Below are 27106 nucleotides of genomic sequence, written 5' to 3' on the forward strand. Positions count from 1 at the left end.
CCTTCTTTGTCTTTGCATGCCCTGGATCTAGCTCAGTGTCCGGCCCTTGATAGACATTCATTGAAGGAAGGAAGGTGGAAGGGAGAAAGGGAGGGAGGGAGGGAGGATGGGAAGAAGGAGGGAAGGAAGGAACAATTCTCCCATCATTTGCTGAGGAAGTCTGGCTTTAAATTCACATAGCACTGCCTAACTTTGGTTCTTACTGTCCCTCTCTGCTCCCACCCATATTTTGCTCACCTCAACCCTCCCTCCCTTATTGTTAGTGTGGGCTGACAATACCAGCCCACACTATCTTCCTGGACCTCAATTCCTTCAGTGATCACAGAGTCTGTGCTGCATAATTTAAGTACTCTGTATTCCTTGCAGCTGCTTCCTGTGTGCTAGTCATGTAAACTCTTTGAAGGCAGAGTCCCTTTCTTAAATGACTGCATCCCCCATAATACCTAGAATATATTGACTGTTGATTGGTTGGGAAATAAGGCCCATTACAGGAGGGAGGGGCAGAAACACATCCTGGGGTGACAGGCACGGTGCTAGTGCTGTGCATACATGCACAAAGAGCCTGGATAATGGGGCCTAGTGGAGAGAAAACTGGGGGACCAAACAGTTTTGCTCTCTGAAAGCCTCTGACACAGAGGCCCCAAATCCATGATTCTCCTTCTCTGAGGACAGAAGAAGAGAAGGTGTGTCTGTCCTGCAGCATGTGGGGTGGATGGAAGGATTTGATGGATGTGAAATTAAGCACTGGAGTGGGTTGCCTAGAGAGGTCATGAACCCCTCTCTCTGAATGTCCCTAAAGACAAAGGGATCACCAGGAAACTGAGGCTGCAGGATGCACTGACTGGCCTCCTGAGGAGTACCAGTTGGACAGTCCATCCTTTCTGTCTTTATCTGAGTTACAGGTAAGAAAGAGTCCTTTGGGGGTAAAGCGTCTTAGAGGAAATCTTGATTTGCCCTTTTGCTTTATGATCTCCGGATGTAATGAACAAGGTTTAGGAGGATTAGCTGACTGCAGGCAGACCAATGTTACTGTGTAGAGAAATAAAGTGGACTCTCATTACTATCCAGCTCATTTCCCCAAGAATTATGTGTTCCATGGTCAGAAAACGACCGCCAAGCATTTTCAAATACATCCAGTGAAAGGCTGATACAACTCCTCCTGCATTTGACTGTGTACTCCTTCTCGCAATGATGTAATGTTTTCTGCAAAGGGGCTGCCTCCCTAACTAGATTGTCTGGAGCAGATATCAAGACCAATTATTTCTCTAGGATCATCTGATACTAAGTGCTCAACAAATACACAAATGAATAATAACTAACATTATACAATAATCTGCAAGTACTCTCCCCACACATTTCCTAATTTAGTCCTCACAACAACCCTGTGAGGTCTGTACTATGATAAACTCCCATTTGCCAGGTAAGGAAACATACTCTGAAAGATTAAGTGGCACACCTGATATCATACAGCCAGTTAAGGAGTTCTTTCCTTTGCTTAAATGAACTATGGAGCCTGAAAAAAGTGTCAGCCAGGTCTCTCCCGTCACACATCGCATGGATCTGTGTGCATTATAATATTTCAGGGACAGGCACACGAAGTCCAAGTTTAGTATATGATGAATAAATGAATGGATGCGTTATACAGCGGATGCACCGTAGGGAGTCAGTGGAAAGGAGACAGTTTAAGAGAAGGAAGAATCTTTAATTCAAACTATTTATAAGGAGGGAACTCCCTGGGGGTCCAGTGGTTAAGACTTGGTGCTTTCACTGTCGTGGGCACGGTTGGATTCCTCCTCAGGGAACTACGATTGCACAAGCTCCGCGGCGAGGCCAAAACAAAACAAAACAATTTATAGGGAGTCTACTGAGTGTCAGGCATTGGAGACCCAGACACGACTGCCCTGTCCTCAGGCGCCTTACAGTCCATTGCAAAAGACAGACGTTAAGAAACTATTACAATAAATTAGTCACACTTTTATTAAATGCTACAAAATGTAGCAGGGAGCTTTGGTCTGGTCCGAAGTAAGAGCGCTCACTATGGTAAGGCTGGCCTCTTTTGGGCAAGGGGATACACTTATATAGGCAGAAGCAGAAGCCGAGGCAAATGAAAAGGGCAAAAGGAGGACGGAAATTGCTTCTCACAAACAGAACTTGACCTAAGGGACCCCTACTTCCAGTCCCGCTGACTGGCTGCCTAGCTGCTCACGAAAACCAGGAAAGAAAAAGCTAAGGCTAGAGAGAAGTTAGAGGTCCATTTACGTAAGCGGGGCGGGGCGGCAAGGAGAAGCAGAAGAGGCGTGAGCCTGCGTCAAGAGAGTTAAGCGGACCGGCCCGGGACGCAAAAGGTTAAGGCGGGCGGCCCGGAGCAGGTCCGGTAGGCCCGCCCACCGGAGGGCGGGGGTGGGGCCTCGCGGAAGAAGCTCTTGGATTGGCCGCGGGGAAGGCGTTACTCTAGGAAGGTACCAACAGTCGCGAGCCGCGGAGGCGGGGGGGTGGGTGTGGGACCGCGGGGTGAGGTGGCCAGGGAATGGCCGGGCCGGGTGTGGGCGGGAGCCGCAGTAGCGGCGGCTGGGGGCGGTGAGCGCGGCGTGGGGCTGCCCCTTCCCGGAGGTGGCGGGGGCGGCCGGGGCCGCACCGCACCGCGCGGGCGGCCATGGAGCGAGCCTAGGGCGCCGCAGGTGAGCGGGTTGGTGGCGGGAGGGCGGGAGGGCGGGCGGGAAAGTGCAGGCCCACCCGCGGGCGGGGCGCGGTGCGTGGCGCGCGCCGGGCTGGGGCCGTCTGGGGGCGGGGCGCCTCCCTGAGGGGCCGGGCACCAGTGCCCAGAGCGGTCAACGAGCGGCGGCTGCTTCAGAGACCGGCCCGGGCCGCGCGCCCCGCCTCGCTGACCCCGAGAGGGCTCCTACCGGCCGTCGTGGCTGGAGGGACGCGGCCGAGCCCGTCGCCTCCTCTGCCCGCCTGAGGCGCGGGCCTTACCTGGGGGCGCCTTGAGCCGCCCGGGATCAGGCCAGTGACCCACCCTCGCGCCCGGACGCGGCCCCCAGAGGCGACTGGCCCTGGTGCAGCCCTCGTGTCCCGCCGAGTGCCCGTTGCGGTGGCCCGGGGCGGGGGGGCTGTATCGCGCGCCCGCGGGCCCACTTCGTGGCCGAGAAGTGCGAGTGACTTCCAGGCCCGAGGCAGGAGGCAGGGTGACCGTGCCTAAGGGTCCGCGGTCTCCTCGGGGTCGTGCACCCCGCGCTCGCAGTCGGGCACAACTTAAGGAAATGATACGGTTGTCCCAAGTGGGTTGCGCTTGAGATTTCATTTCCGGGTGCTGTGGTCCCGCAATTAAAAGCGAACCGAAACGTTGCCATTAATGATGAGCGTGAGCAGTTGTCGAGTTGCGTCCTTGATTGTGGAATCTGATGATAAGAGTTTCATTCTAATCAAGCTTCTGTTACCTGCAAGTCTCTTGGTAGGAAGAGAAGGGGTAGAAGGATGTTGGAGTGAAAGTGGAGGGGACAGAACGTGATTGGTTGTTAGGGAATTATTAGTCCTTTAAATGGCCATATCGTCAGTTGGAAGGGTGAGGAGTTTATAATTTGGGAAAACGAGGGATGCTGGGTACAGTGACTTGAGTTTAGGACCAAGTATCAGTATCATCCCCACCCAGCTAGTTTCCCTTCAGAGGTTTGATTTCTCACCTTGAAAAGAAGGAACAGGAATGTGGGTCTTTTAGCTTTTAAATTGCAGGACTTTATGTAAAACGATAACTATGATTACTGTTTACTAACTATTCCTATCCTCCTTGTGTTGTAAATTAATGGATAAATCTCATTGGGGTTGATTATTTTTTATTATTTATTTATCTGGCTGTGCCGGGTCTTAGTTGTGGCATGCGAGATCTTTTTAGTTGATCTAGTTCTCTGACCGGGGATTGAACCCAGGTCCCCTGCGTTGGGAGCGCAGTCTTAACCACTAGACCACCAGGGAAGTCCCATGGGGTTGATTATTTTAAATTGGGTTAGAGACCTCAGTGTGCTCTATGTATTGCAGTCCTGGAATTTATGCAGGACCTTTGAGCTAAGCCTTAGAGCTCTTCCACATACATTGTTATTTATCATCAAGACATGTCCTTGAGAAACTGAGATACAGATGTTAAAGATGCTAAGTTATTTGCCTAGACTTAGAGCCAGTCTAAGGTAGATTTAAAATTGTTTTGTGTTAAATTAATAACTTGAAGTTTGTGGAGATGTTGGACTTTGGCCCCTAGAACTGTTCAGTGGAATCAATCAACAGGAGGGCCTTCCACCTTTGAAAGTGCTTGTCAAAAGAGAATTAAGAGGCACAAGCAAGCAATTCAGAGTCAGCCTCACTTACATTAAAGTGCAGTGATAGAAATGAATGGTGGTAAAAGATGATCAGGAAATCTTGGAGCTCATAGCTTTTCTTCAGTGTGACTGGTAAAAATGTGAGATTGATTTGTTCTCTTTGTTTCTCTGGAGCTAGTAGGAAAATAGCCATGATTTAGTTAAAGAATGAAAATTGGAAAGCACACACCCTGGGTTCTTTGAATAGGGAACAAACAGATCCCTGTTTCTATCATCTAATCCTTTATGTCATAGAATTTCTTTATGTTGAGTTGATAATTCCTTGACTTTTAGTCCATTCTGTTGACTTCCATTTGTAGACTCCAGTTCTTTCACACAGCGTTAAAGCCTCTGCTTTTTTTAAAAAATATTTAAGATGTATTCTTATTTTTTTATTTTTATTTTTTTTGCATCTTTATTGGAGTATAATTGCTTTACAATGGTGTGTTAGTTTCTGCTTTATAACAAAGTGAATCAGTTATACATATACATATGTTCCCATATCTCTTCCCTCTTGCGTCTCCCCCACTCCCACCCTCCCTATCCCACCCTCCCTATCCCACCCCTCTAGGTGGTCACAAAGCACCGAGCTGGTCTCCCTGTGCTATGTGGCTGCTTCCCACTAGCTATCTATTTTACGTTTGGTAGTGTATATATGTCCATGCCACTCTCTTGCTTTGTCACAGCTTACCCTTCTCCCTTCCCATATCCTCAAGTCCATTCTCTAGTTGGTCTGTGTCTTTATTCCTGTTTTACCCCTAGGTTCTTCATGACATTTTATTTCTTAAATTCCATATATATGTGTTAGCATACGGTATTTGTCTTTTTCTTTCTGACTTACTTCACTCTGTATGACAGACTCTAGGTCCATCCACCTCATTACAAATAGCTCAATTTCGTTTCTTTTTATGGCTGAGTAATATTCCATTGTATATATGTGCCACATCTTCTTTATCCATTCATCCAATGATGGACACTTAGGTTGTTTCCATCTCCGGGCTATTGTAAATAGAGCTGCAGTGAACATTTTGGTACATGACTCTTTTTGAATTATGATTTTCTCAGGGTATATGCCCAGTAGTGGGATTGCTGGGTCATATGGTAGTTCTATTTGTAGTTCTTTAAGGAACCTCCATACTGTTCTCCATAGTGGCTGTACCAATTCACATTCCCACCAGCAGTGCAAGAGTGTTCCCTTTTCTCCACACCCTCTCCAGCATTTATTGTTTCTAGATTTTTTGATGATGGTCATTCTGACTGGTGTAAAGCCTCTGCTTTTTGTCTTTTCTGAATTTTGAATTTCTAAATGAAATTTTCTGTTTCCTCTACTTGCAGGGCAGACTTCAGCTTCCTACACTTTGTATGACCATCATTTTAACGGTATAAACCGTGAAGCCAGATACTTCAGCTCCTGAATTGACAACTTTTTAAAATAGCAACCACAGTGGTTGTCTCTCAGTGACTGCTACAATCTCATAATAGAAACAGGAGGCTGTTCTTTGTATTCTGTGGCCATAGTTGGAAACAGTAAAAAGGAGACTGTCTTCTGAAGGTGATGTCAGGCCACTCTGGGACTAAGGGCCAGGTAGTGGTGGGGTGAGAAGCACAGTTACAATGAGGCACTACAGTTTGGTGTAGTAGTGATGATGATTGATGTACTTTTTCTTTTTGCACCTAACAGTGCATAGTGCATAGTAGGTGTGCAGTAAATGTTTGGTGGTTGAATGAATGAATGGAAAACAGTATGCGGGAGGAGGAAATATTCTAGTGCAGATGATAAATTGTTTAGCTCCTCTTTACAAGAAAAAAAAAGCCAAGAAATTGTGTTCCTGATTCCTGTTGAAAATAGTTCTGTTGAGATGGTTATCTGTAAAGGATGTTACTTGCTGGAGCTGCCTTGAGATCTAATTTTGTGATTGGGTGGTGTTCTAGCCACCTGCAGCCTGGGTGCAGCTTCACAGACCTGCTCCTGCACCTTTCTCTGGCTAGGCTCACCGAGCAGTTGGATTGGTAGACAATATTTTTGCACTAATAGAAGAACTAGAGCTCTTGGTATTGGCCATGCCAGTATCATTGACCCTGACTGTCCGTCTTCTGGTCCTTCATATTGGGGGTGGGAGAGGGGAGTTATCCTTCCCCGAAATGCTCCTCATTCCACACCTGTAAATCTTTCCCACACCTGTAAATCTCTCCCTCTTTTCCTTCCTTGAGCTGCCTCTGTAACACTCAGGGAGTAATGAATTCATTGGCACAGACCTGGGGTACAGAACAGAAGACCTTACTTTGCAACTGAAACTAGCTTTTGACCAACTTATAATGTCAACATGACTGCTAGAGCCATTTAGGAGAGAATGTAATGCAAAGCTCTCACTTGTGACTTTTGTCATTCATATCCAAAATCAGAAGAGGGAAGGCCTAGCTCTGGACCTGGTGAGTTTGGGGGGTTGCATCTGTTATCCCAGTATGAGATAAGAAATGAAGGCTGATGCAGAAAGGTATTGAGCTTTGGTGTGTGTTTAGCAGACTACTTTCTGGCAAGGTAACTACCCAATGGAGGGGAAGGTGTTAATTTGGGTACATTTTAAAAGGAGGTCAAGGAATATGAAATTATGAATGTGAAACACAACCAAGTACAGGATGAGACAGTGAAGTTGATCATTCCATGCTCTTAAATGCTAACTTTCTGCTTTATATAGCAGTGTGGGAATAAAATATTGGGTGCAAAAATTCTTATTTTAGCTATATTTTTGTGAAGAATTTTTTACAATGTATTATATGTTTTGTTGTCTTTTTAAGCAATATAGTGTAACCTTTATAGACTTGAGGTTATGGTTACAGACAGTAATCCTGTAGGGCTTTGAGGTGATTGAAATATGTAAGTTGTTAGTCCCCTCTGCTTTTTGAATTCTTGAATTTGCTTTCAGTAGGCAATCTGTCTCTTTCAGAGGTGAAGAAGCTGTACTTTTGCTGTTGTTAGCATCCCTGCTGCCCTTTTTAAAATTTTTGCAGCTTCTGATCTTCTGTGGAGTAGCAACCCAGATAACACTGCTTCCTGAAACTGAATGCAAAACAGCTAAATAGGCTTAGTGAGGGTCTGCCTGCCTCTTCTGTATTAGTGGATGAACTTTGTGACCATTATTTTGGCTGCCCAAAGACCTTTTGTTCATTTCTTGTTTCTTATCCTTGGTTTAGATAGTGAATTTGCACTCTGTATAGGTGCATTTATGTCCCTGTAGTTCCTTCTGTAGAAAAAAGAAAATGATACGGAAATACCAGTGTTGGTTCTCGTTTCAGAAAGCATTGCCAACAACACTTGAAAATTTGGTTCCAGCCCTGTCTTGTATCATTCTTGGGCAATGTTGGACCATCTCCAATCTTCCTCTTAGCATTTCCAGATCATCTTTACTCCCAGTCCCAACCAACACCAGACACCAGCTTGGCAATAGCAGTTGCCTTGAAAGATGGAAGCAAGGTATACAGAAGGCAGCAATTTAAAATTGAGTATATAAAGTTGGTATACATATTTGACATTTCAACATTCTTCCTGTACTGTATATCTGAATTCATTACGTGACTTAGTTTCCTTATGTCTGTTAAAAAAAAAAGAGGCCATCTTTAAACCAAAGAGCTGAAGAAATTCTTATAACCGTAAAGGTCTCTCTCCCTTGCTCTTCACTCCTTTTATTCAATAAGCATTTTATCCAGTACCTCTCATGTGCCCTGCACTGTGCTAGGTTACTTGGAACTACAAAGAGAGTAAAATATATCCCCTGTCCTTGAGGAACTTACAATAGGGTAGAGGAGACAGGCATGCCAAAAAATATATGTGTGTATGTATGTGTGTGTGTGCATTTATATTCCTATATAACAAGGGATCGTGCCTGGAGCCACTCAGCCATAACTCAGCACAGACCTGCTTGGGGTTCCTATTTCTAAAGTGATCTGTGGCCTGTCAGCTTGACATACCCTAGAACACAAAGTTAAAAGTGTGAGGTATCACTGTTGAATAAAGCTTACATACCTTTTCAAGAACTGTAGTGAACTGAACAATAAAGATGGAAAACATGAAAATCTGAAGTAAATGTTATATGATTTGAAATTCCATATTTCTATGCTATATAGTAATTATATTCTATATAGCCTTAAATGGTTGTTAGATACCGATAATTGAGCAGTGAAATACCTGGAACTTAAGAAAGTTCATTATACCTGGCCCATTTGAAACAGAATGCAAATTCTTAGGCATTTCCTTAGAGTTTCTAGATCAGTGAACACTGCATGTGTTGGTTTTTTAGAACAAATCTCACTAGCAGTATGAGCTGAAGGTTTTTTCTTTTCATTTTTCAAGGAAGAGCATTAGAGGGTTGCCCTAAATCAAGGTTTAAATGGGACAGGTTGCAGGAATTGAATTTTTTTCAAAGAGGGAACAAATACTCCATAGCCTGTTTCAGTTTTACTCTCACACCAGGAAGAAAGGCTACTTTATGCTTCATTAATGCCTGGTGATCATTTTCGCTCCTTCCTTCACAGGGAACTGTTAGAGGATTTCCCAAAGAAAAAAGTTTACATATGTGAATAAATATTTAAGTGGAAGTGAGAACTGTGAGAAATATGTAACACTTGAACCAATTCAGACTATATGGAGATTTGATTTTCTGTACCTGTAACTTAGGTTACTTCAGAGCTTATCTTAGAAGCTTTAGGACCTGCAAAGCTGTCATCTGTAAAACACAGATTTAATTTTCCAAACTGAAGAATATTGTGAAGGGCATTCTATTCGGCTGTTTTTGTGAAATAGAAAAAGTTCATGCTCCCCATCTGTTTCACTTACATTGAATGTGGTAGAATTGAACTTTGTAGAGAAGAGAAACAGGTTGGTCAAATTAGTGACATAACCTCCCAGTCTTCTTTTTCACTTGGTACCCACTCTGAAGAAACCTACTTGCTTCCAGCCTTAGCTACTCCTCAAATTTAGGAAAGGATTTAGTTCAGGAATATAAGATTACTAGAACTCTTGGTAATGCAACATAGGTATCCAGCCCCTGACTGTGTAACCCAGAAGACAACATAACCAATGAGGGTTATTTTCTTTGTCATTCTTTCTCCTCAGGAAGTCATCTTTGGGTTTTTGATACGGTAATAATGACCAACAAGAATTACTATAGGTTGTCCAAGCACTAATTTTAGCACAGTACGCGTGGTAATGACATTCATTTTTAACAATTCTGTGAGTCAGGTAATAGTGTTCTTATTTCATTTTCCATATGAGGAATCTGAGGCCCAGAGAGGTTAGCAGGCATTCAGACCCAGGCATTCTGAATCCAGAGCACATATTCTTAACCCCTCTGCTACAGAAGAGTTTATATTTAGAAAGAAGGTGAATTAAGCTGTTTCTTAAGTGGAGAATTAGCAGGGAAAGGAAAACTATGTAGATACTGATTAATGATATTACTTGTTGTTAGATTTTGTCTTAGTTGAAGACTCCCAATTGAACGTGAAAAAGAACTGTATTATGCTGTTGTGGGCAGTGGTGGCAGTGCAGGAGTAGGCTGGTTTTCTGAGGATAATAGGGATTTATTCATGTAATAAAAACTGGATGCCATTTGGTATTAGAGGTTTTGACTTGCTAGCTAGAAACAATGATAAGTGGAGAGATTTCTGAATGCTCTTTATTTTACTTACAATAATTGTCACTAACCATCAGGAGAGACTGCATTTATTTCTAGAGGGCAGCTAGTAAGAATGTAGCACAGTGCTCTAATGTCACCACCAATTAACAAAAGGGCAGTATATCAGACTTACCCCAAGGTGAAAGTATGTGTGTTTTTAATTTTTCTTGTTGTACTGAAGGGTTGTAATTTTGGCTGAAGTTTAAAGGTTAGGCTTTATAAACTGGGTGTGTATAGTTGTGTGAGTCTGTGAGTGTGTAAGGTTAGCCTTGATTGCTCTCAAGTATGTAAAGGGACTTTAGTAAATGATCCATTTGAGATTCTGTTTTTTTCTTGTGTTACCTTTAAGAGACCGTAATTATTTATTAATCCAATCTTTATTTGTATTAATGGTTAATTTAATGTCTCCCAATAGTTGATATGGACAGAATAGATGTGAGAATGCTGGGTTTTACAAATTATCCCCAAATGTAGTGGCTTAAGACTAAATGATTTGTTGTTTCTCATGACTGTATAGATCACCTGTGCCCAGCTGACTGGTTCTTCTGCCCAAATGATATAGGCTGGAGTCAGATGGGTGGCTGCATTTAGCTGGGGCCTCAGTTGGAACTGGAATGCCCTTAATGGCTTCACTTCTGTGTCTGGCACTTAGCTGGAGTGGCCAGAATAACTAGGGGCTGGCCAGGTCTCCCATCATTCAGTAGTCTAGCCTGAGCTGCTTTACATAGTAGCTTGGCCCCAAATGGAAGCTGCAGGTCTTTTAAGACACCTAGTACACAGCCACTTCCACAGCATTCTGTTGTTCAAAGCAAGTTACAAAGCTAGCCCAGATTCAGGGGAAGGAAAAATAGATTCCACCTCCTGATGGGAGGAATTGTTGGTGTCTGTCTTTGTAGACAGTCAACCAAAAACTCTTAATTAAATTCAGGTCTTACCTTTTATACTAACCAAACCTTCAGAGGTTTGCTGAGACCAACAGTGACCAAAGAAGAAGTTTGTAAAAGTGTCCTTGTAATTTCTACTCAGGATCAAGGGTGAAGAGGTTGTGTGAGTAAACATGATAAGATATTTTACTAGTTATATAATAAATCCTACCCCCTTCACCATCTCCTTTGTTAATAGCCCTCTGCATGAAATGTTCATACAGAATGTTTTCTTCCGGTATTTGACACTCACAAAGCATGTTACATTCCCTTCATGTGGTAAGAACTTGATTTGACCGCTGAATTGGAAGCACAAAAAAAGAGTATTACTGAAGGCTTCACTTTAGTCGCTATGAGCAGAAGTTGGGATTTCTTTTCCGTGACCTTCGGAGAAGTAGCGTGAGGTTGTCACTTGATCAGAGGGCGATTCAACGTGGCACTGCTACTGATAAGGCTTGGAACCTCACTGGTGACTTGTGGGAGCCCTTGGTAATATAATAAGTGTTGGGGTGCGGTCTTTGCATGTTCCTCAGCAGCCACATATATTGAATTTTATCAGCTGATGACTAACAGATCTCTGCACTGATGTGTATTTCTGTATGTGTTCCTCCAGACATCAGCCAGATTCTTGAACGAGGATTCTAGTCTTTATCTAAGACTTCTCCTTTTTCTATGTGAACCTATTTCTCCCAAAACAATTTTTAGTCATAAGTTTATCCTTATGAAACGCTTATCAAATGTGTAGGATAGTGTGTGTGTGTGTGTGTGTGTGTGTGTGTGTGTGTGTGAGCGAGAGAGAGAGAGAGAGAGAGAGAGAGAGGAATGAAATATTAGCTTCCATATCAAGCCTCATTTCACTGATGGAGCTGAGAGTGAAACCAGGGTTCAGTACGAAAATTCCTTAATAAGCTTCTACCTTCCAGAACTCCAGTCTTGGAATTTATACCAGCTTTTAGTGTGAAGACTTACACACTTGCCTTTTTCTATTTAACATTTTTTGAGTTACGTTGTTACCTTGAGACTGTTCTTTGAGGTAGGCTCTGTTTCACATAACCGAAACATTAAAATAAATGACCATAATATAACTGGACAATGTTACACCGTTGGAGGCATTTATACAGGAGGTGAGGGCATGAAATATAGCAGGCAGGCTCCTGGGAATGCAAGAGAAGTTTTCATGAATAACTTGGGATATACCCAGTGATCTTGCTTTCATTTTCTTAGTATCTGCAAGGGGGGATCCTCTTAGAAACCCAGTTTGCAGAGCGTGCATAGTATGCTGTTATCTCAAGTAAGAAAAGAAGATAATACAGCATGGAAACTGTCTTGGGTACCCTCCCCTCTCAAGCATACAGGAGAGAAGGGGATCAATTGTAAAGAGTAAAAGAGTCTGCCATTATTAGAGGATGGAATTATTCTGTATCGTGCATCTAATACATTTTTCTGGAAAGGAGTCTTGCAAACTCATAGACTTTTTGTAAAAATTCCGCTAAAACCTCTACATTGTTGATTTCTTGAAGATCATTGTGCTTGCCCTGTAGGCTGAAGGAGTAGCAGCTTTCCAGCTAAAGGAAAACCTCTTTCTGAACTGTCAGTACTTAGAAAAAGAGACTGTACTCTGAAACCACCAACTAAATTGAGTAGAGTGTTGGTAGAGAATTAGATTCCCAAAACCAGGAGAGCTAACTAAGGACAGCCAACATTAAGGTGCCAGTTAATACACACTCATTTGATACCGAATACCGAGGAAATTAATAGCAGAGTCCTAAGATACTTGCATAGCCTCATTTGCAGTAGTTTGTTCAGTTTAGGTGAATAATGCATGTACCCTTACTATGCTACGTACTGCAGGGAGTGCAAAGGTAGTTAAGATCACTAAGGAGCCAGGATTCTGAGAGGGGGATTGAGAACGACATACAAGAAGACACTGGATAAGGCAGAATGTAGTTAAGTACTGGTCTAAAGATGAGAGAGGTTAGTTACTATAGAGTGTAAGGAGAGACCAGAAACGGCTTTGTAGATGGCCTTTGAAAGCTTAATTAGGCTTTAAACAGGAGAAGATGGGAAGAAGAGATAAGAGCTAGAGGAATTTTGAGAGAGTTCCAGTGAGGAGTGACTTAGGGGACCATGTTTGTGGTGGAAGCTGACAAGTGATGAGTGAAGAGAATGAGAGTGGTGCCTGGCAATGTAGATTGGCCGAAGTCATTTAGGGTAGGGCTTTAATGCCTTGCTAAGGGATTTATAGAACTCAAAAATGGTGTGTGATTAGAAATACGATTTTGCTGCATTATCTAGTCTGGATTGGAGAACCTGGAGGCCCAGAGGCAGTTCTTTCAGGGATCCAGTAGAAGGTGCTGATCACTAAATGAAGTCGATGGCTGTGGGCATGACGGGCAGTTGTAGAGAACAGTGTCAAATTGCAATCTTACTTGTTTTACCAGGATGTGGTGACTAATCACAAACAAGAAAACTTGTTCAGCCCCTTCGTTAAACCTGCCCTCACTACTAATCTGCAGAGGTAAATAGTGAAGTGAGGTAACAGTCGAACTCTTCAGTTCACTTAATAGAAATTTCTGTCCTAGTTGAGTGGATGAATTATCTGCAGCCCTGAACTGATGAATGTGCTCTTCTGAGGCCCATCAGAAGGTAATGAGGTTTCAAAATTGAAAAGCATACAGACTCACTTTGTTTTGTTTGAATTTTGGAGCTACTAGAACTTCCTATTGCATTGGTGATTTAAAAAAAAAACAAAAAGCCCTCACTCTCCCTAACCTTTGTGCTAAATGTTTAGATATAATTTGTTTATATAGCATAAGGGAGGAATTTCTTCATTCTAAATGAAATGAGCAGCATCATTAGAAGTTCCCGGGTTAACCAGACTTTAGTCCTGAGGAGGGTTTTATAGGAAGTGAAAGGCTGTTCATCTGACCCCTTTGTGCCAGAATTGTACCTCAGCAGGAGGTAGTTGCAGCTGGAGGGGCTGAGGAAATGATTGCTGACCCAGGGAGATTTCCATGCTACCTTTTACCACTGCAGCCAGAGATGTGTACTGCTGAACAAATAATTGAAGAAGTTGTGTGGTTTAGGTCATGTTGGAACTAGCAAAAATCTCTGAAATCTGCTCTACTAGCATTGCTGTTATCAGTAATCACAGGGAATTGTTTTACTGAGTTTCACACCAAACTTGATACCATCACAATTACATTTTGGATGTACTTGAGTTGCCTGTGTTTCAGCTAATAGTGTTATGTACTCCCTGGGAGATGATGATGCAACAAAACAGGTGGCTGGAGATAATTAGAATTTGAATGTGACTCTCGCTTTCCCATCTTTATGAAAATGAATGGGAAGAGAGGTTAATCACCACGAATAAACTGCATGTCAGCAAGCTCTGAGCAAGGTGCTGCCCTTAGAACACACTGTTGCTCTAGTAGACTGTTTTTGGATGTGTTTCCAGCTGTTATTAGGGGAGCAGTCTCCAGTTTGGGTGGGAGTGTCTCAGCCTGAATCATTTGTCCTATCTTTTGTATTGGTTTTATTTCTTCAATTAATGGTTTGAGTTGTTAAATGAATTGGAGAGTGAAGCAACACCCTTTTATCTTCTTGTCATCTTTGTCTTAGCCCAGTGCGTGCTGCCTGTAGGCATGTAGCAAAGTGAGCTTGTGCATGTTTTTAAATGGCCCTGTGGAGTGGAAAGCAGCCTGTCAGCATGCAAATGAGGCTGAATTGTATGTTCTTGACACCCTTGCAAAAATCTTATATTTGGAATCTTTTAGCTTCAGAATTGACCAGAGGGTGTTGTGCCCCACACTGGAAGCAGCACTTCTTTATGTCTGTAGCATCAGTATCTTTGTTATGTGCCTGACCAGTCCAGATTTCATAGTGTTGCTCTAGTACCAGGTTTCATTAGTTTTCTGGTCATGTTCTACTAATAGCCAGATGGTATAGGGATATGTTTTTCCTTTACTTAATTTATCCAGATTTGATTATCCATGTTTTACAGGGTTTTTAATTTTGAAAAATAATTAGTAGAAGACTGATTAAGTAGAGATATATATCTGGGTGTTTGTTGTATTTAAATACATGAATAGCAGATATGACATGTCCAGGATTGCTAGGTATTTGAATTTGGAGAGGGAGTTATTACTCTCCTCTGTACCCTCTTTGGCATCTTTAGGAGTTCCTGTGTTATAACGTGTCATAAAACTTATATTTGGAGGAGATAACTGAAAAGTTACCAAATACTGGTGGTTTTGGATATTCAAAAGTCCTTTATGGATTTTGAAAGGTAAAAATGAAAGTTAAGGAGTTATGCATATCTCAATGTTTTACTTTTTTGTGCTTTTTCCTATTGTTTTGGTTTCTAGGAATTGGTAGCCATCCAAATGGCTCCTAGATGGCTCTGCACCCTATTAAAACAGTAGTATTTGCTTTTAAATTTTCAATGTACCCGGTTCTTAACTATTAGGTCCTTCCTTGGACCAGTTCATTTTAAATTATTGGGTCTTCTCGGGCATAGGATTAGCAAGGCTAAAATGGTGAGTAATATATTTGAGGCTTGCAAAAGATTCAGGGGTGGAAGGACAGAATTCTGATTGAATTGTGCTTTATACTTGGGCTTGCAGGAATTGTGGGAGGCACCTCAGTGAAGAAATGGACCAGTGTGTATAATCATGGAATCTCCTTGCTGACAATCACCACCTGCTCTCCTTGATAAGTGAGAGAGAGTAGTCAGGGGAGAAGGAAAAGAGGTCAACATGAAGCTAAAGCAGCGAGTCGTGCTGTTAGCAATTCTCCTTGTCATCTTTATCTTCACCAAAGTTTTCCTGATTGACAACTTAGATACATCAGCTGCCAACCGGGAGGACCAGAGGGCCTTTCACCGAATGATGGCTGGCTTGCGGGTAGAGCTGGTGTCCAAGCTGGACCACACCTTGCAGTCTCCCTGGGAGATTGCATCCCAGTGGGTGGTTCCCCGGGAAGTGTACCCTGAAGAGACACCAGAGCTGGGGGCAATCATGCATGCCATGGCCACCAAGAAAATCATTAAAGCTGATGTAGGTTATAAAGGGACACAACTGAAAGCCTTACTGATACTTGAAGGAGGACAGAAAGTTGTCTTCAAACCTAAGCGGTAAGTCTTCATCTTGAAGTTATCTGTGCTGTTTAGTTGTAACTTGGGATTTATATGAGTGCTCATCTCCCTCTCTTGGTATTCTCTTCAGTAAAATGGGAAGGAGAGACTAGAAGATCTCTGAAGTCTCTTCTAGCTCTTAATGTTCCATGATTCTTTGAGTAAGGGAAATTTATAGGAATATGTTTTGGTTCAATATTAGACTGCACATTTTACAGTTAGAGCCATCCTTGATTCTGAAATTTGTCAAGTATCTACTATGTGCCAGATGTTAGAGATACAAAATGAATTGGTTAGGAAATAAGTAACTTGTCACCATAAGTGTACAATTAAAGACTGGGCAACCACATGTCAGGGATGCTGTGGAGTAGGAGTTCCCCAGAGTTGGAGTAGGTTTTGGATGGGTGATTTAAGTCCTTTTTAGCACTAAAGCTGTGATTCTTTCACTTGAGCTTTGGTTTTGTTTTAATTAATAGGCTTTATTTTATTTTTTAAGCAATTTTAGGTTTACAGAAAGATCAAGGGGAGAGTACAGAAAGTTCCTATATATCCCCTCCCCTCTCTTCCCCAGTCTCTCCAATTATTAACATCTTCCATCAAATTAGTACATTTGTTACAGTTGATGAGCCAATATTAATTTATTAACTAAAGTCCATAATTTACATTAAGTTCACTCTTTGTGCTGTACATTCTGTGAGAGTTTCAATAAACTACAGTATCATACAGAATAGCTTCCCTGTCCTCAGTGTCCCCTGTGTTCTATCTATTCATCCTTCCATTCCTCCCCCTGAACCACTGGCAACCCCTAATCTTTTTACTGTCTCCATGGTTTTGCCTTTTCCAGAATGCCATATAGTTGGAATCATACCTTTTGTAAGCTTTTCAGATTGGCTTCTCTCTGTGTCTTAAGGTTCCTCCATGTCTTTTTGTGGCTTGATAGCTTTTTTTTTCTTTTTCTTTTTTCCTAAATAATATTCCATTGTATAGCTGTACCGCAGTTTGTTTATCCATTCACCTACTCAAGTTTTGGCAGTTATGAATAAAGCTGCTATAAACATTCATGTGCAGGATTTGTGTAGATGTAAGTTCTTAGTTCATTTGGGTAAATACCAAGGAGCACAATTGCTGGATCATATGGTAAGAGTATGTTTCATTTTGTAGGAAACTGCCAGTCTGTCTTCCAAAGCAGCTGTACCGTTTTACATTCCCATCAGCAGCGAATGAGAGTTCTTGTTATTCCACATCCTCAACAGCATTTGGTGTTGTCAGTGTTTTGGATTTTGGTCATTCTAATATGTGTGTAGTGATATCTCGTTGTTGTTTCTTTTACCTGTTTTAAGCAGAGAACTGGGCCATTTTAGTTGCCTCAGTCCAAATTTGAACTAGAGAGGGCTGGATCATATGTTGTTAGACAGTGATCCCTTTGGACTTTTTTAAGGATCTACAGAGATAATTCGTGTGGCCATTCTATAGTATAATTAGTTTTTTTAAAGTTTTCTGTTTGTATATGAATTTGAAATAGGTTAACATGATGGTGATTTATATTCTTTTGACAGGTATTAGTTACTAGTGGATTTTCTCAAAATTTGTAATGTCGAAAATTTTCTGTGTACTAAACATTTTTTTCATTCCTCAGTAGAGCTTTTGAGAAAATTGTAACACATGACTTTGGGGCTCTTGCTGGAGTGGGAGAAGAAATATGGGGTGAAGGGGTGCAAAAACCAACTGTGACCAGAGTAGTTGGCTTAGCTCCCTTCATGGCTCAAATATCAGTAGATAATAGGCAAGCAGAGAGCTAATATTATTGGAATTCCAGAAATGGAAGGGATCTGCATTTGCCTGGAACTGGGCAGTATGGTGTGTGGAAGATGTGGAAATTAGGAAAGTTTTAAAATGCAGTAGACTTTTGGAGAATAGAAAGTCTGATTGGCAGGTAATGAGGAAAAAGCATAGTTATGTGGGACTTGGATCTAATATTTGTTGCATGCACACCATTTGCCAGGCATTACACTAAGTACTTTTGTATCTGTTAATGCTTTTAACCTTTGTCACAACTGTGGGCAGTTACAGTTCTTATTTCCAGAGTAAGAAACTGAGACTTAGAATAACTTGAGAAAGAATAACTTGACAAGATCACCCTGCAGTAACTAATGGAGATGTCAGAGTGTGAGCAGCTTGTGTTCTGCCACACATGTGTGATTCTCTTAAATTTGTTTGCCTTCCTGTAAGAGAGATGACATGGATCACTCATCATCAAAAATTTGCTACTTTCCTTTTGAAATATGATCTTTGACCTCTTGATTTGTAGCCTGAGAGATCACAGCATAAGCAGAGTGATGGAAAGAAGACAGACTAAAAACAAAAATTAAATTCATGTAAAAAGAGATGAGTTGCAGGCATTTTGTGTTTAAATAAAAGGATACCCTCTCCACACCCACTATTTGTACACTAAGAATTGAAGGTGAGATGGGACAGCAGGAAGTGTTAGAAGGCAGATATTACTGATGGTGTGCAACATTAGTATTAGTCCAGGTGCTTTGCAGATAGGACTGGGGTATTCAGACAAAGCATAACTGGAGGGAGGAAGAGGCCAGACTGGTGACTAGTGGACGTGGCAGCAGATAAATGCATAAGCTAACCTTAGTCACTGTTGCTTTATCTCATGTCTCTTACTACCACTGCAGCCTTCCCATTACTTTCCTCTTCCAGACCATCCTGAAATCCACTTTCATTCTTCTCCCAAATACCCATATAATCACTGTGCTCCGCAACTTTAAAACGTCCAGGGATTCCCATTGCTCACCAGACAAAACCCAGCCTGCACAGCCTAGTGGCCAGCCCCTCACAGCCTGGTCCTCCTCTCTACACCCAGCTCTTTATTCTTGTCAGTGCGGCCCCTTCCTCCCCCCTCACCTTCTGAAGAGCCCTTGTCTATGCCCAGCTCCAGAGATGCTCCTGCCCCACCTCCCGCAAGGTGTCGGGCACCTGCAGTAGGTGATAGCGCTCTAGTCACTGCACACACTGACCTGGGCTGATTACACCTGGCATTCTCCCGGGGTGGGGAAAGTGGGTGCACATTTAAGTGCTTGTAGAAATTGACTCCAGCCCCCAAACACCCAGCAAATTGCTATTCTGACCCTGCGGGCCTCTGAGACTATTTAGTCCTAGTGTAGGTGCAAATTAATGTTCTTGGTCACATTCTGATGTCCTTCACCAGAAGGATAGGAGTGATTTATTGGCAGTTACTGTATGAATTTTGCTGCTCTGTCAGTGACTTAAGATGGATTGCTTTGTTGAGAGGAGGATCTAAGACCTTTCTGCTAAGTCGAGACGTGCACCTTTCTTTAACAGCCACTTGTGGTTCAGCATTTCTGGAGCCTGGTTGTCCATGTCCTCCTGCCAGAGATGGAAGATTTGTATAGTACATGAAATATATAGGAATACAGTGATGCCTTTATTTGCACATTTTTCCTTACTACATTATTATAAAAGTGATTTTTTTCAGTATATTGGGTTGGCCAAAACGTTAATGGGGCTTTAAGTAAAAAAAGACATTTTTCACTTTCACGAAGATCTTTATTGAACAACGTGTTCACTAACTGAACGAACCTTTTGGCCAACCCAATAGCTGTATCCTTTCTGGAAGTAAATTGATTTTCACAGGCAAAAACTGCAGTTATGGTGGGAAAGGAACAAGATGGCAAGGGCCTGGGGGTGGATAGAAGTCAGTGACTGATCTTAGGAAGTGCTGAAAGGGACCTTGGAGATCAACTAGTCCAACTACTCATTTTACAGCTGGGGAAAATGAGATCCAGGGTTCTGACTTTCCGTATTTCTCATAACCAAAGCATGAACTAAGGATTCAGACCTTCGGACTCCAATGCAGTTCTTTCATTTTGATTTTTCTTCCTTTCCCTTTTCCTTCCCTCCCTGTTTCTCCAGCCTACTCGCAAAGTTCCTGGATTCTTGTAGGGTTTTACATTTCACTACAAGCAGCCTTTCCATGTACTGGAAAGTTCTCTAATGTTTCACTGAAAGGAGTGGACAGCACAGCACCACAAATCTTCCTGTGGCTCCTCTGGAGTCCTGAGAAATAAGGTATTCAAGGACTGTCGCCCAGCTTTATGGACAGCCTGCAGCTGTAGTGGAGAGAGAAGTGCTTGAATAGTGTCAGCTTTTGCTGCAGTCCTGTTTAAAAACTGAGATTTTTAATTTGGAGGTAACAGGTGTAATCCTTGGCAGCCTAAATGATGCTTTGACACTAGAAACAAAAAAATATGTTTGAGTATATTGACCATGCTAGGAAGAAACTGGTGTCCAACCAGGTGGTTTTGCGTGTCTGTCTTCTAACATAAATGTTTCATCACTTTGATTTGAAAATGTGTTTGGTGGACATGGTTTTACTTTGTACTCTGTGGTCATTTATGTTGAAGGTCACTGCCTTGTACAGTACCGTTTCCAAATTCCCCATGGCCTTTTCAGCATTGGAGATCCAAGTGTCCTTAGTGGAGTGCCTCCTCTTCACATCATTCTCAACTTATTTCTGTCTTGTAAAGCCTGATACGTCTCCTTTTGGTTGAGGAAATGCAAGCGAACAGTAGAGGTCATAGGTGAATTGTGTCTAGTTCTTCCCATTAACAGGGAAGGCAAATGTACCTTTGCCTCCTTGTTAACAAAAACAGAGGCATATCCGGACCATTTTTTTCCCCATGAAATTTAAACTTCTCTAATTAGCCTTGCTATAGCCATTCTGGTAAGCCTTGCCATATTTTCCTTTTACTTCAGCTTAGTCTAATAAACATTTCAGTAGACATTTATTAAGCATGAACTATAGGCTTAACACTGTGCTAAAGATACAAAGATGGTCCTCACCTTCCAGAAAAGTACCTTATAGTTTTACTTAAGCTACATTGAAAGTCTTTTAGAGGGGTAAAAATAACATCTGTGTTTTATTCATATAATGATTGCAGAGGTAGATGTATAATTCTAGTTTTCTTCTCCACTTCATCTTCACCACGTCAACCAGTGATCTATGCTAATCCGTGACTGTTCTCAGGATTGACAGAGAAGTTTTCTAGAGCAAAATCAGGCTTGCAAATTTCTATTCTGCCTCTTGTGCTGTCGCCTCTGGTACTGATGTAATTCATGTCTACATCTGTGCTTCCTATTCACTCTGCAGGTATAACCGAGACTATGTGGTAGAAGGGGAACCTTATGCTGGTTATGATAGACACAATGCAGAGGTAGCAGCCTTTCATTTGGACAGGTATGTGTAATCACAGTGGGTTACATTCGTTTTGTTTCCTTTTAGGAATATCCTGGAGAGGACTTGTGGATGCCTTTCAAAGGAATGTAATAAAAAAAAACGAAATCTAATAACTTTAACTTGTTACCTACTTTAGATAACTGATTAATTCCATTAAATTTGTGTGAGTTCCTTATTATTTGGGTGGTACTAGGAATACCAAAGTAAATGTCTTAACTCCAGGCTTTTTTAGGTCATTTCATTCTGTTATGCCCTCTCTCATTAGCATGAGTAAAGATGTTCTTGGTAAATAAAATGGCAGGAAGAAAACCAGAGTTTGAATTCAAGTCCCTAAATTGAACTGGTCATTAATTGGGCCTGGCAGTCCTGATTTTTGTTTTGTTTTGAGTAATACTCACTTATCCTCATATGCTAAAAACATGTAGCATGACATATATGTGAATTTTATTGTCCTTCATATAAAATATGCACAGCTTCAATAACCAGGATAATTCTAAGAGGAAAATAGATGTGAATTCCAAATATATAAGTTAACTAGGAAAATTAATACTTTGGTAGCAAGTTACTAGTCAGGATCCTTGTAACTGAATTGTCTAGTATCCCAGTTGCTACTCTGATCAGCTCTTTAATTAGGGCATATTGGTAGACTTTAAAATAAATTATTCACAATATTTTAAAAATGAATCTATAAGGAAACCAGAAGTAAATAAAGGTGAATTTTTGTCTTTTTTCTGGATTAGGAAGGATTTTCTAAGCATAAAAGCAATAATTTAAAAATCACAAAGAAAAAACTCAATAGATTCAACTAAATTTAAAAAAAAAATTAACTCATATGTCAAGAAACATCAAACAAAATTTAAAAGCAAACAAACTTAGGAGGAAAATACTTGAATCTAATATAATCTAAGCATTAATAGCCTTAATATATAAATGTTTAGAAAATCTTATACATGCTCTAAAACGCTAGTAGAAAATGGCCTAAGAACACAGTTGGTTGAATAGAAATTATTGATTGCTAATAAATATGACAGAGGGAGTTCATCTTCACCAGTAATAAAATAAAATCCAGGGAATTCCCTTGTGGTCCAGTGGTTAGGACTCTGCACTTTCACTGCTGTGGGCCAGGGTTCAATCCCTGGTCAGGGAACTAAGATCCCACAAGCCATGCAGCGAGGCCAAAAAAAAAAAAAAAAATCCAGTTGAAACAATGGGATACTATTTTCTCCTACTGAAAATGGCGAAGATTAGAAAAAAGATAATACTTTATTGGCAGGAATACATTGACATTCGTATACTGCTTGTGTCATTGTTAATTGGTTCTAAAAACTCCGGCATTATGTATCAAAAACCTTAATGTTCATACCCTTTGAATGAGTAACTACCTTTTTATACAAACATCCCAGATATTTCTAGGAAGTACTCTAGAGAATCAGAAATTCAAAGATACATACACCAAGATCTTAGCTAGTAGCATTTTCAGTAGTGAAAATATGGAAGCAATCTAAACATCTAATGAAAGGGAAGAATTAAATACATGTTTGTTCACAATACCGTGAATTTTCACTGCCTCTTCTAAGGCCTAGTGGGAAAGAGTTGGGTAAATCCTACTCGTCACTTAATTGCACGTTAGAATCAGTCTTTCCAAGACCTTGTTTGTTTCCTTATTTTTTCATCCCTAAACCCCTTCCTGTTTCTCTGTTGATGGACACCAGTTCATGAAGATCCTTTTCCCATATCCATACCAATATTTTATATTATCCAACATACTAATTTTAGTTAATGTATGTAAAGTGGTATCTCATTGTTATTTTATATTCCCCCAATTATGGGTAGAGATTAGTACCTCCTTTTCACAGCACAACACCTGTTAACTTAGAGTGAAGTGGTCTTTGTATGGAAATTACTTTTGATGTTAATTAAATATAATCATGTTTCTAATTATTTATTTATTTTTGTGGCCTCGCCACACAGCATGCGGGATCCTAGTTCCGTGACCAGGGATCTGACCTGTGCCCCTTGCAGTGGAAGCACCGAGTATTAACCACTGGACTGCCAGGGAAGTCCCTGTAACGTTTCAATTTATCACCTGTGCTTTGGGGGTCTTGTATTTTAAAGCCCTTCCCTCCCTCAAAGTCTGAAAGATATTCTGTGGCCAGTCCCCCTACCCCTTTTATTAACTGCCCCATCCAAGCTCAGGTGCCACTGGACACGGCTTCCCAGCACTAAGTGGCTGCTGTTCTTTGAAGGCCTGACAACAGTCAATGGGGAGAAAAAATACTTCCTCACTTTGTTTCCCACCTTATACTTTTCTGCTCTGGGTTGCTATTTCTCCATTACATTAGGATTTAACCACCTCCTCTGGCCTCAGGAAGTTCTCTCATTTTTTATGTTATTTTGACATCTATTGATCTCCTTGCTTTTGTGGCTTTTCTGAAAATGAGTTTAGGACAGAGTCAGTCAGCAGCCCTGAACAATAGATTATTTATTGCACAGTCATTTTTTTTTTAACATCTTTGTTGGAGTATAATTGCTTTACAATGGTGTGTTACTTTCTGCTTTATAACAAAGTGAATCAGTTATACATATACATATGCCCCATGTGCACATTTTTAAAGGCTTTTCTAATAACATGAGAAAAGGCTCATGATAACAATGATGAGTGAAAAGCAGGAGACAGAAGTGCATATAGCATAATCTCAATTGTGTATATATACACAAGAGTGAGTATGTGTTTATATATACATGTGAAGGAAAAAATGGTCTTATGCCGAAATGGCAGTAGTTACTTCTCGGTTGTGGAATTATGGATGATTTTAATTTTCTCCCATAAATTTTCTGTGTGTTCCAAATCCTGCCCCTCCAGCTTTTCTTCAGCGAGTATGTATTTTTTAGCCAGAAAATTTCCTTTCTTTAAAAAAATGATGGTGCTCAACGATAAGGTTGCACTTTTAGACCATTAGAAGTATCTTCAAATGTATCTATATTTAAGTTGTCCTGTGAGTTTATCCTTTTAGATTAATCTGTGTAGTTTTCTGTCAATGTTTTATGTAAAGGTTTGAAGCCCTGTATGGGTTTAGGCCCAATTTTTTTTTAATGCTTCGTTAAATTTTAAAATTTTGTTATGAAAAATTTCTAACAGACGTAGAAAGAATAGTATAGTGAACCCATATACCCACTCCCTAGGTTTAACAATTGCTCACATTTTGCTAGATTTGTCTTACATAAATTATTTACATCTTGATATTAAATTCACAAATATATGTACCTCTAAAAAATACTTACCAGCAGTCAGCAATACCTTTACACACCTAACATGATTAACCATGATATTTAAGACTACTGTTTAGGGAATTCCCCGGCAGTCCTGTGGTTAGTGTTTAGGACTCTGCGCTCTCACTGCCAGGGGCCCAGTTCGATCCCTGGTTGGGGAACTAATATCCCGCAAGCTGCACAATGCAGCCACAAAAAAAAAAAAAAAAGATTACTGTTTAAAATATATCCCCAAAGATTTTTCTCTTCTGTTCAACCTTCCAAACCAGGATTCTGGGTTTCCGCCGAGCCCCCTTGGTGGTTGGCAGATTTGTTAATCTGCGGACAGAGATCAAGCCTGTTGCCACGGAGCAGCTCTTGAGCACCTTCCTAACTGTAGGTAAGGAGGTTATAGAGGACGTTTAGGTAAGGGAATAGTTAATAAATTAAATGGGGCATCATTGAGCAAGCTGGCTCATGACTTTTAGGAACTGAAGAACTCAAGGGACTACAAAAGCAAATCAGGCAACTTGTTCTCAGAGTACTGGGGGAAATAGATCTAAAGGTGGATGGCAGGAAATTGAAAGTTTTCCCTAATGCACGCTTTGTGTGTCTCTGATAGGAAGTGAGATCATTTACGACAGTGTAATTAGGGGATAACTTAATTTCCTTCTGCTTGATCTTAAACTAAATCTCAAACTCAAAATTTGGTCTGAATCAGTTACTGTCTGTGTATCATTGCCTTGGTGGTCTTTTTCATACTCCTGTACTTTCTTGGGAACTGTTTCCTATCTCCTGAGAATTGAGCAAACCTTAAGGCAACTCTATAAGAGGGTCAGAAATTCCCTTGTAGGGTTGCCCTTGGGCCTGGAAGATCACCACTGCCTCCTCCTACTCTGCAAAGGTTAGCTTATGTAACTCTTTGTGTGTGGAATTGACTGCCATCCCTCTGGCCTCTGTTCTCCGTTGTCACACTCTGAGGTAAGGGGTCTGGGCTAGAATTCTCACTCCTGTTCTCCTTGCAGACATAGTAAGAATGGGAGGAATTCAGAGGTGCTGTGGTCTCTTGTCTGAGCCTCCTCAGGGTGCCATTTTCAATGACACAGTACTCTGCGTTGATATGACTGTTGAAATAGACATTGCAAGATGAACTTCAACTTGCTTTGCTAGAGTGAATGGATTTACATTTATAATGAGGTGAAACTGAATATTTAAAGCACTTTTGACAGATTCATCATTCAGAATTTAAACTTATCAGGCTAGGGCTCTGCTGTTCTTGCAAATAACCAAAAGCATACACTGTCACTGATTTGTTTCATATATTTTCTAATCACTTCTGCTTGTCCAATTTTATGCTTAGGCAAACATGCATTCCTGATGGATGGGAAGAATAGGCCTGCTGTCTAGAGACTCAGAGAAGGTTAACTCTCCTATATTGTGCAAGGTGCAGGGGAAGGGAGAGGCCAGAAAAAGGTTTGTAAGGAGGTTATTAACACTTGGGCTGAGTATTGAAGAATCCATAGACGCTACCCAGGCTGCAAAGAGGGAAGGGCATTGGGCACAATAACAGCAAGTATAATGGAAATGAGGGCACAAAGACCTGAAAGTACAAAGCACTGGTACATTTAGAGAAAAGCTTCTAGATACACTCTACAGCATAGGGCAGTGTCTTAGTTTGGCTGCTATAACAAGATATCATGGACTGTGTGACTTAAACAATAGGGATTTATTTTTCACAGTTCTGGTTACTAGAAATCCAAGATCAGGGTGCCACCATGGTTGGGTTCTGGTGAAAGCCCTCTTTGTGATTCACAGGCAGCAGTCTTCTTCCTGTATCCATCCTCACATTGCAGAGAAAGAATGAAAGAGGAATCATCTCTATCATGTCTCTTATAAAGGCACTAATCCCATCATGAGGACTCCTCCCTAAAATCCCACCTCCAAATACCACCGCACTGGGGCTTCACCGTGTGAATTCTAGGGGGGTCATGAACATTCAGTCCATAGCAGGCAGGTAGAGGGATTGGCTGGAGATGGGTTTTAAATGATGGACTGACCTTAGCACAATTTTTAAAATGTATTACTAGATAACTTGGTATAATGATAGCTAAATTTTGTATAGCCCTTGCAACTTGACAAAGCACTTTCACACAGTTACCTTATTTAATCCTCTTGACAAGAGTGCAATAAGTAGGGAAGATTTATCCACATTTCAGACCTGAGAAAGAGGTTTAAAAGAGTTAAATGACGTTCCCAAATTCACAAAGCTGCTAATTGTTAGCCAGGATTCAAACCCAGATTTTGAGACTAAAATATTTGATCTGCGTATATTCTTGTATATTCATTCATTTATTTATTGAACAAAATTTTGTTTCACTCTGTGTGGCAGGCTCTGAACTAGGTGTTGAATATACAAAAATGAATGACACCTTCCTGCCTTCAAGGAGCTTTATCTAATGGGGGAGCCACACATATAGAGAGGGCCTGTGGGAATGTGGAGGGGAAGAGGAGGGGGTCTA

The 27106-nt window shown here is 41.3% G+C and overlaps 1 protein-coding gene across 5 annotated transcripts in view; it reads left to right on the forward strand.

The window, feature by feature from the left end:
* The first annotated feature begins 2498 nt into the window (after positions 1-2498).
* FAM20B (FAM20B glycosaminoglycan xylosylkinase) overlaps positions 2499-27106 on the forward strand; it is a 41808-nt gene continuing 17200 nt past the window's right edge. For 2 of the 5 annotated variants that reach the window (XR_004345683.1, XM_032604295.1), the window contains exons 1-4: positions 2541-2678; positions 15564-16072; positions 21252-21338; positions 24878-24987. Coding sequence is in view for 4 of the 5 variants with exons in the window: in XM_032604295.1 (XP_032460186.1) it covers positions 15696-16072; positions 21252-21338; positions 24878-24987 (574 nt within the window). In the remaining variant the exon portion in view is untranslated. Of the gene's footprint in view, positions 2679-7546; positions 7819-12503; positions 13585-15563; positions 16073-21251; positions 21339-24877; positions 24988-27106 lie in introns of those variants that run through there. The other 3 variants (XM_032604316.1, XM_032604329.1, XM_032604304.1) reach the window with 3 other exon arrangements.

The sequence above is a fragment of the Phocoena sinus genome, chromosome 1 (assembly GCF_008692025.1).
Source record: "Phocoena sinus isolate mPhoSin1 chromosome 1, mPhoSin1.pri, whole genome shotgun sequence".
Lineage (NCBI taxonomy): Eukaryota > Metazoa > Chordata > Mammalia > Artiodactyla > Phocoenidae > Phocoena > Phocoena sinus.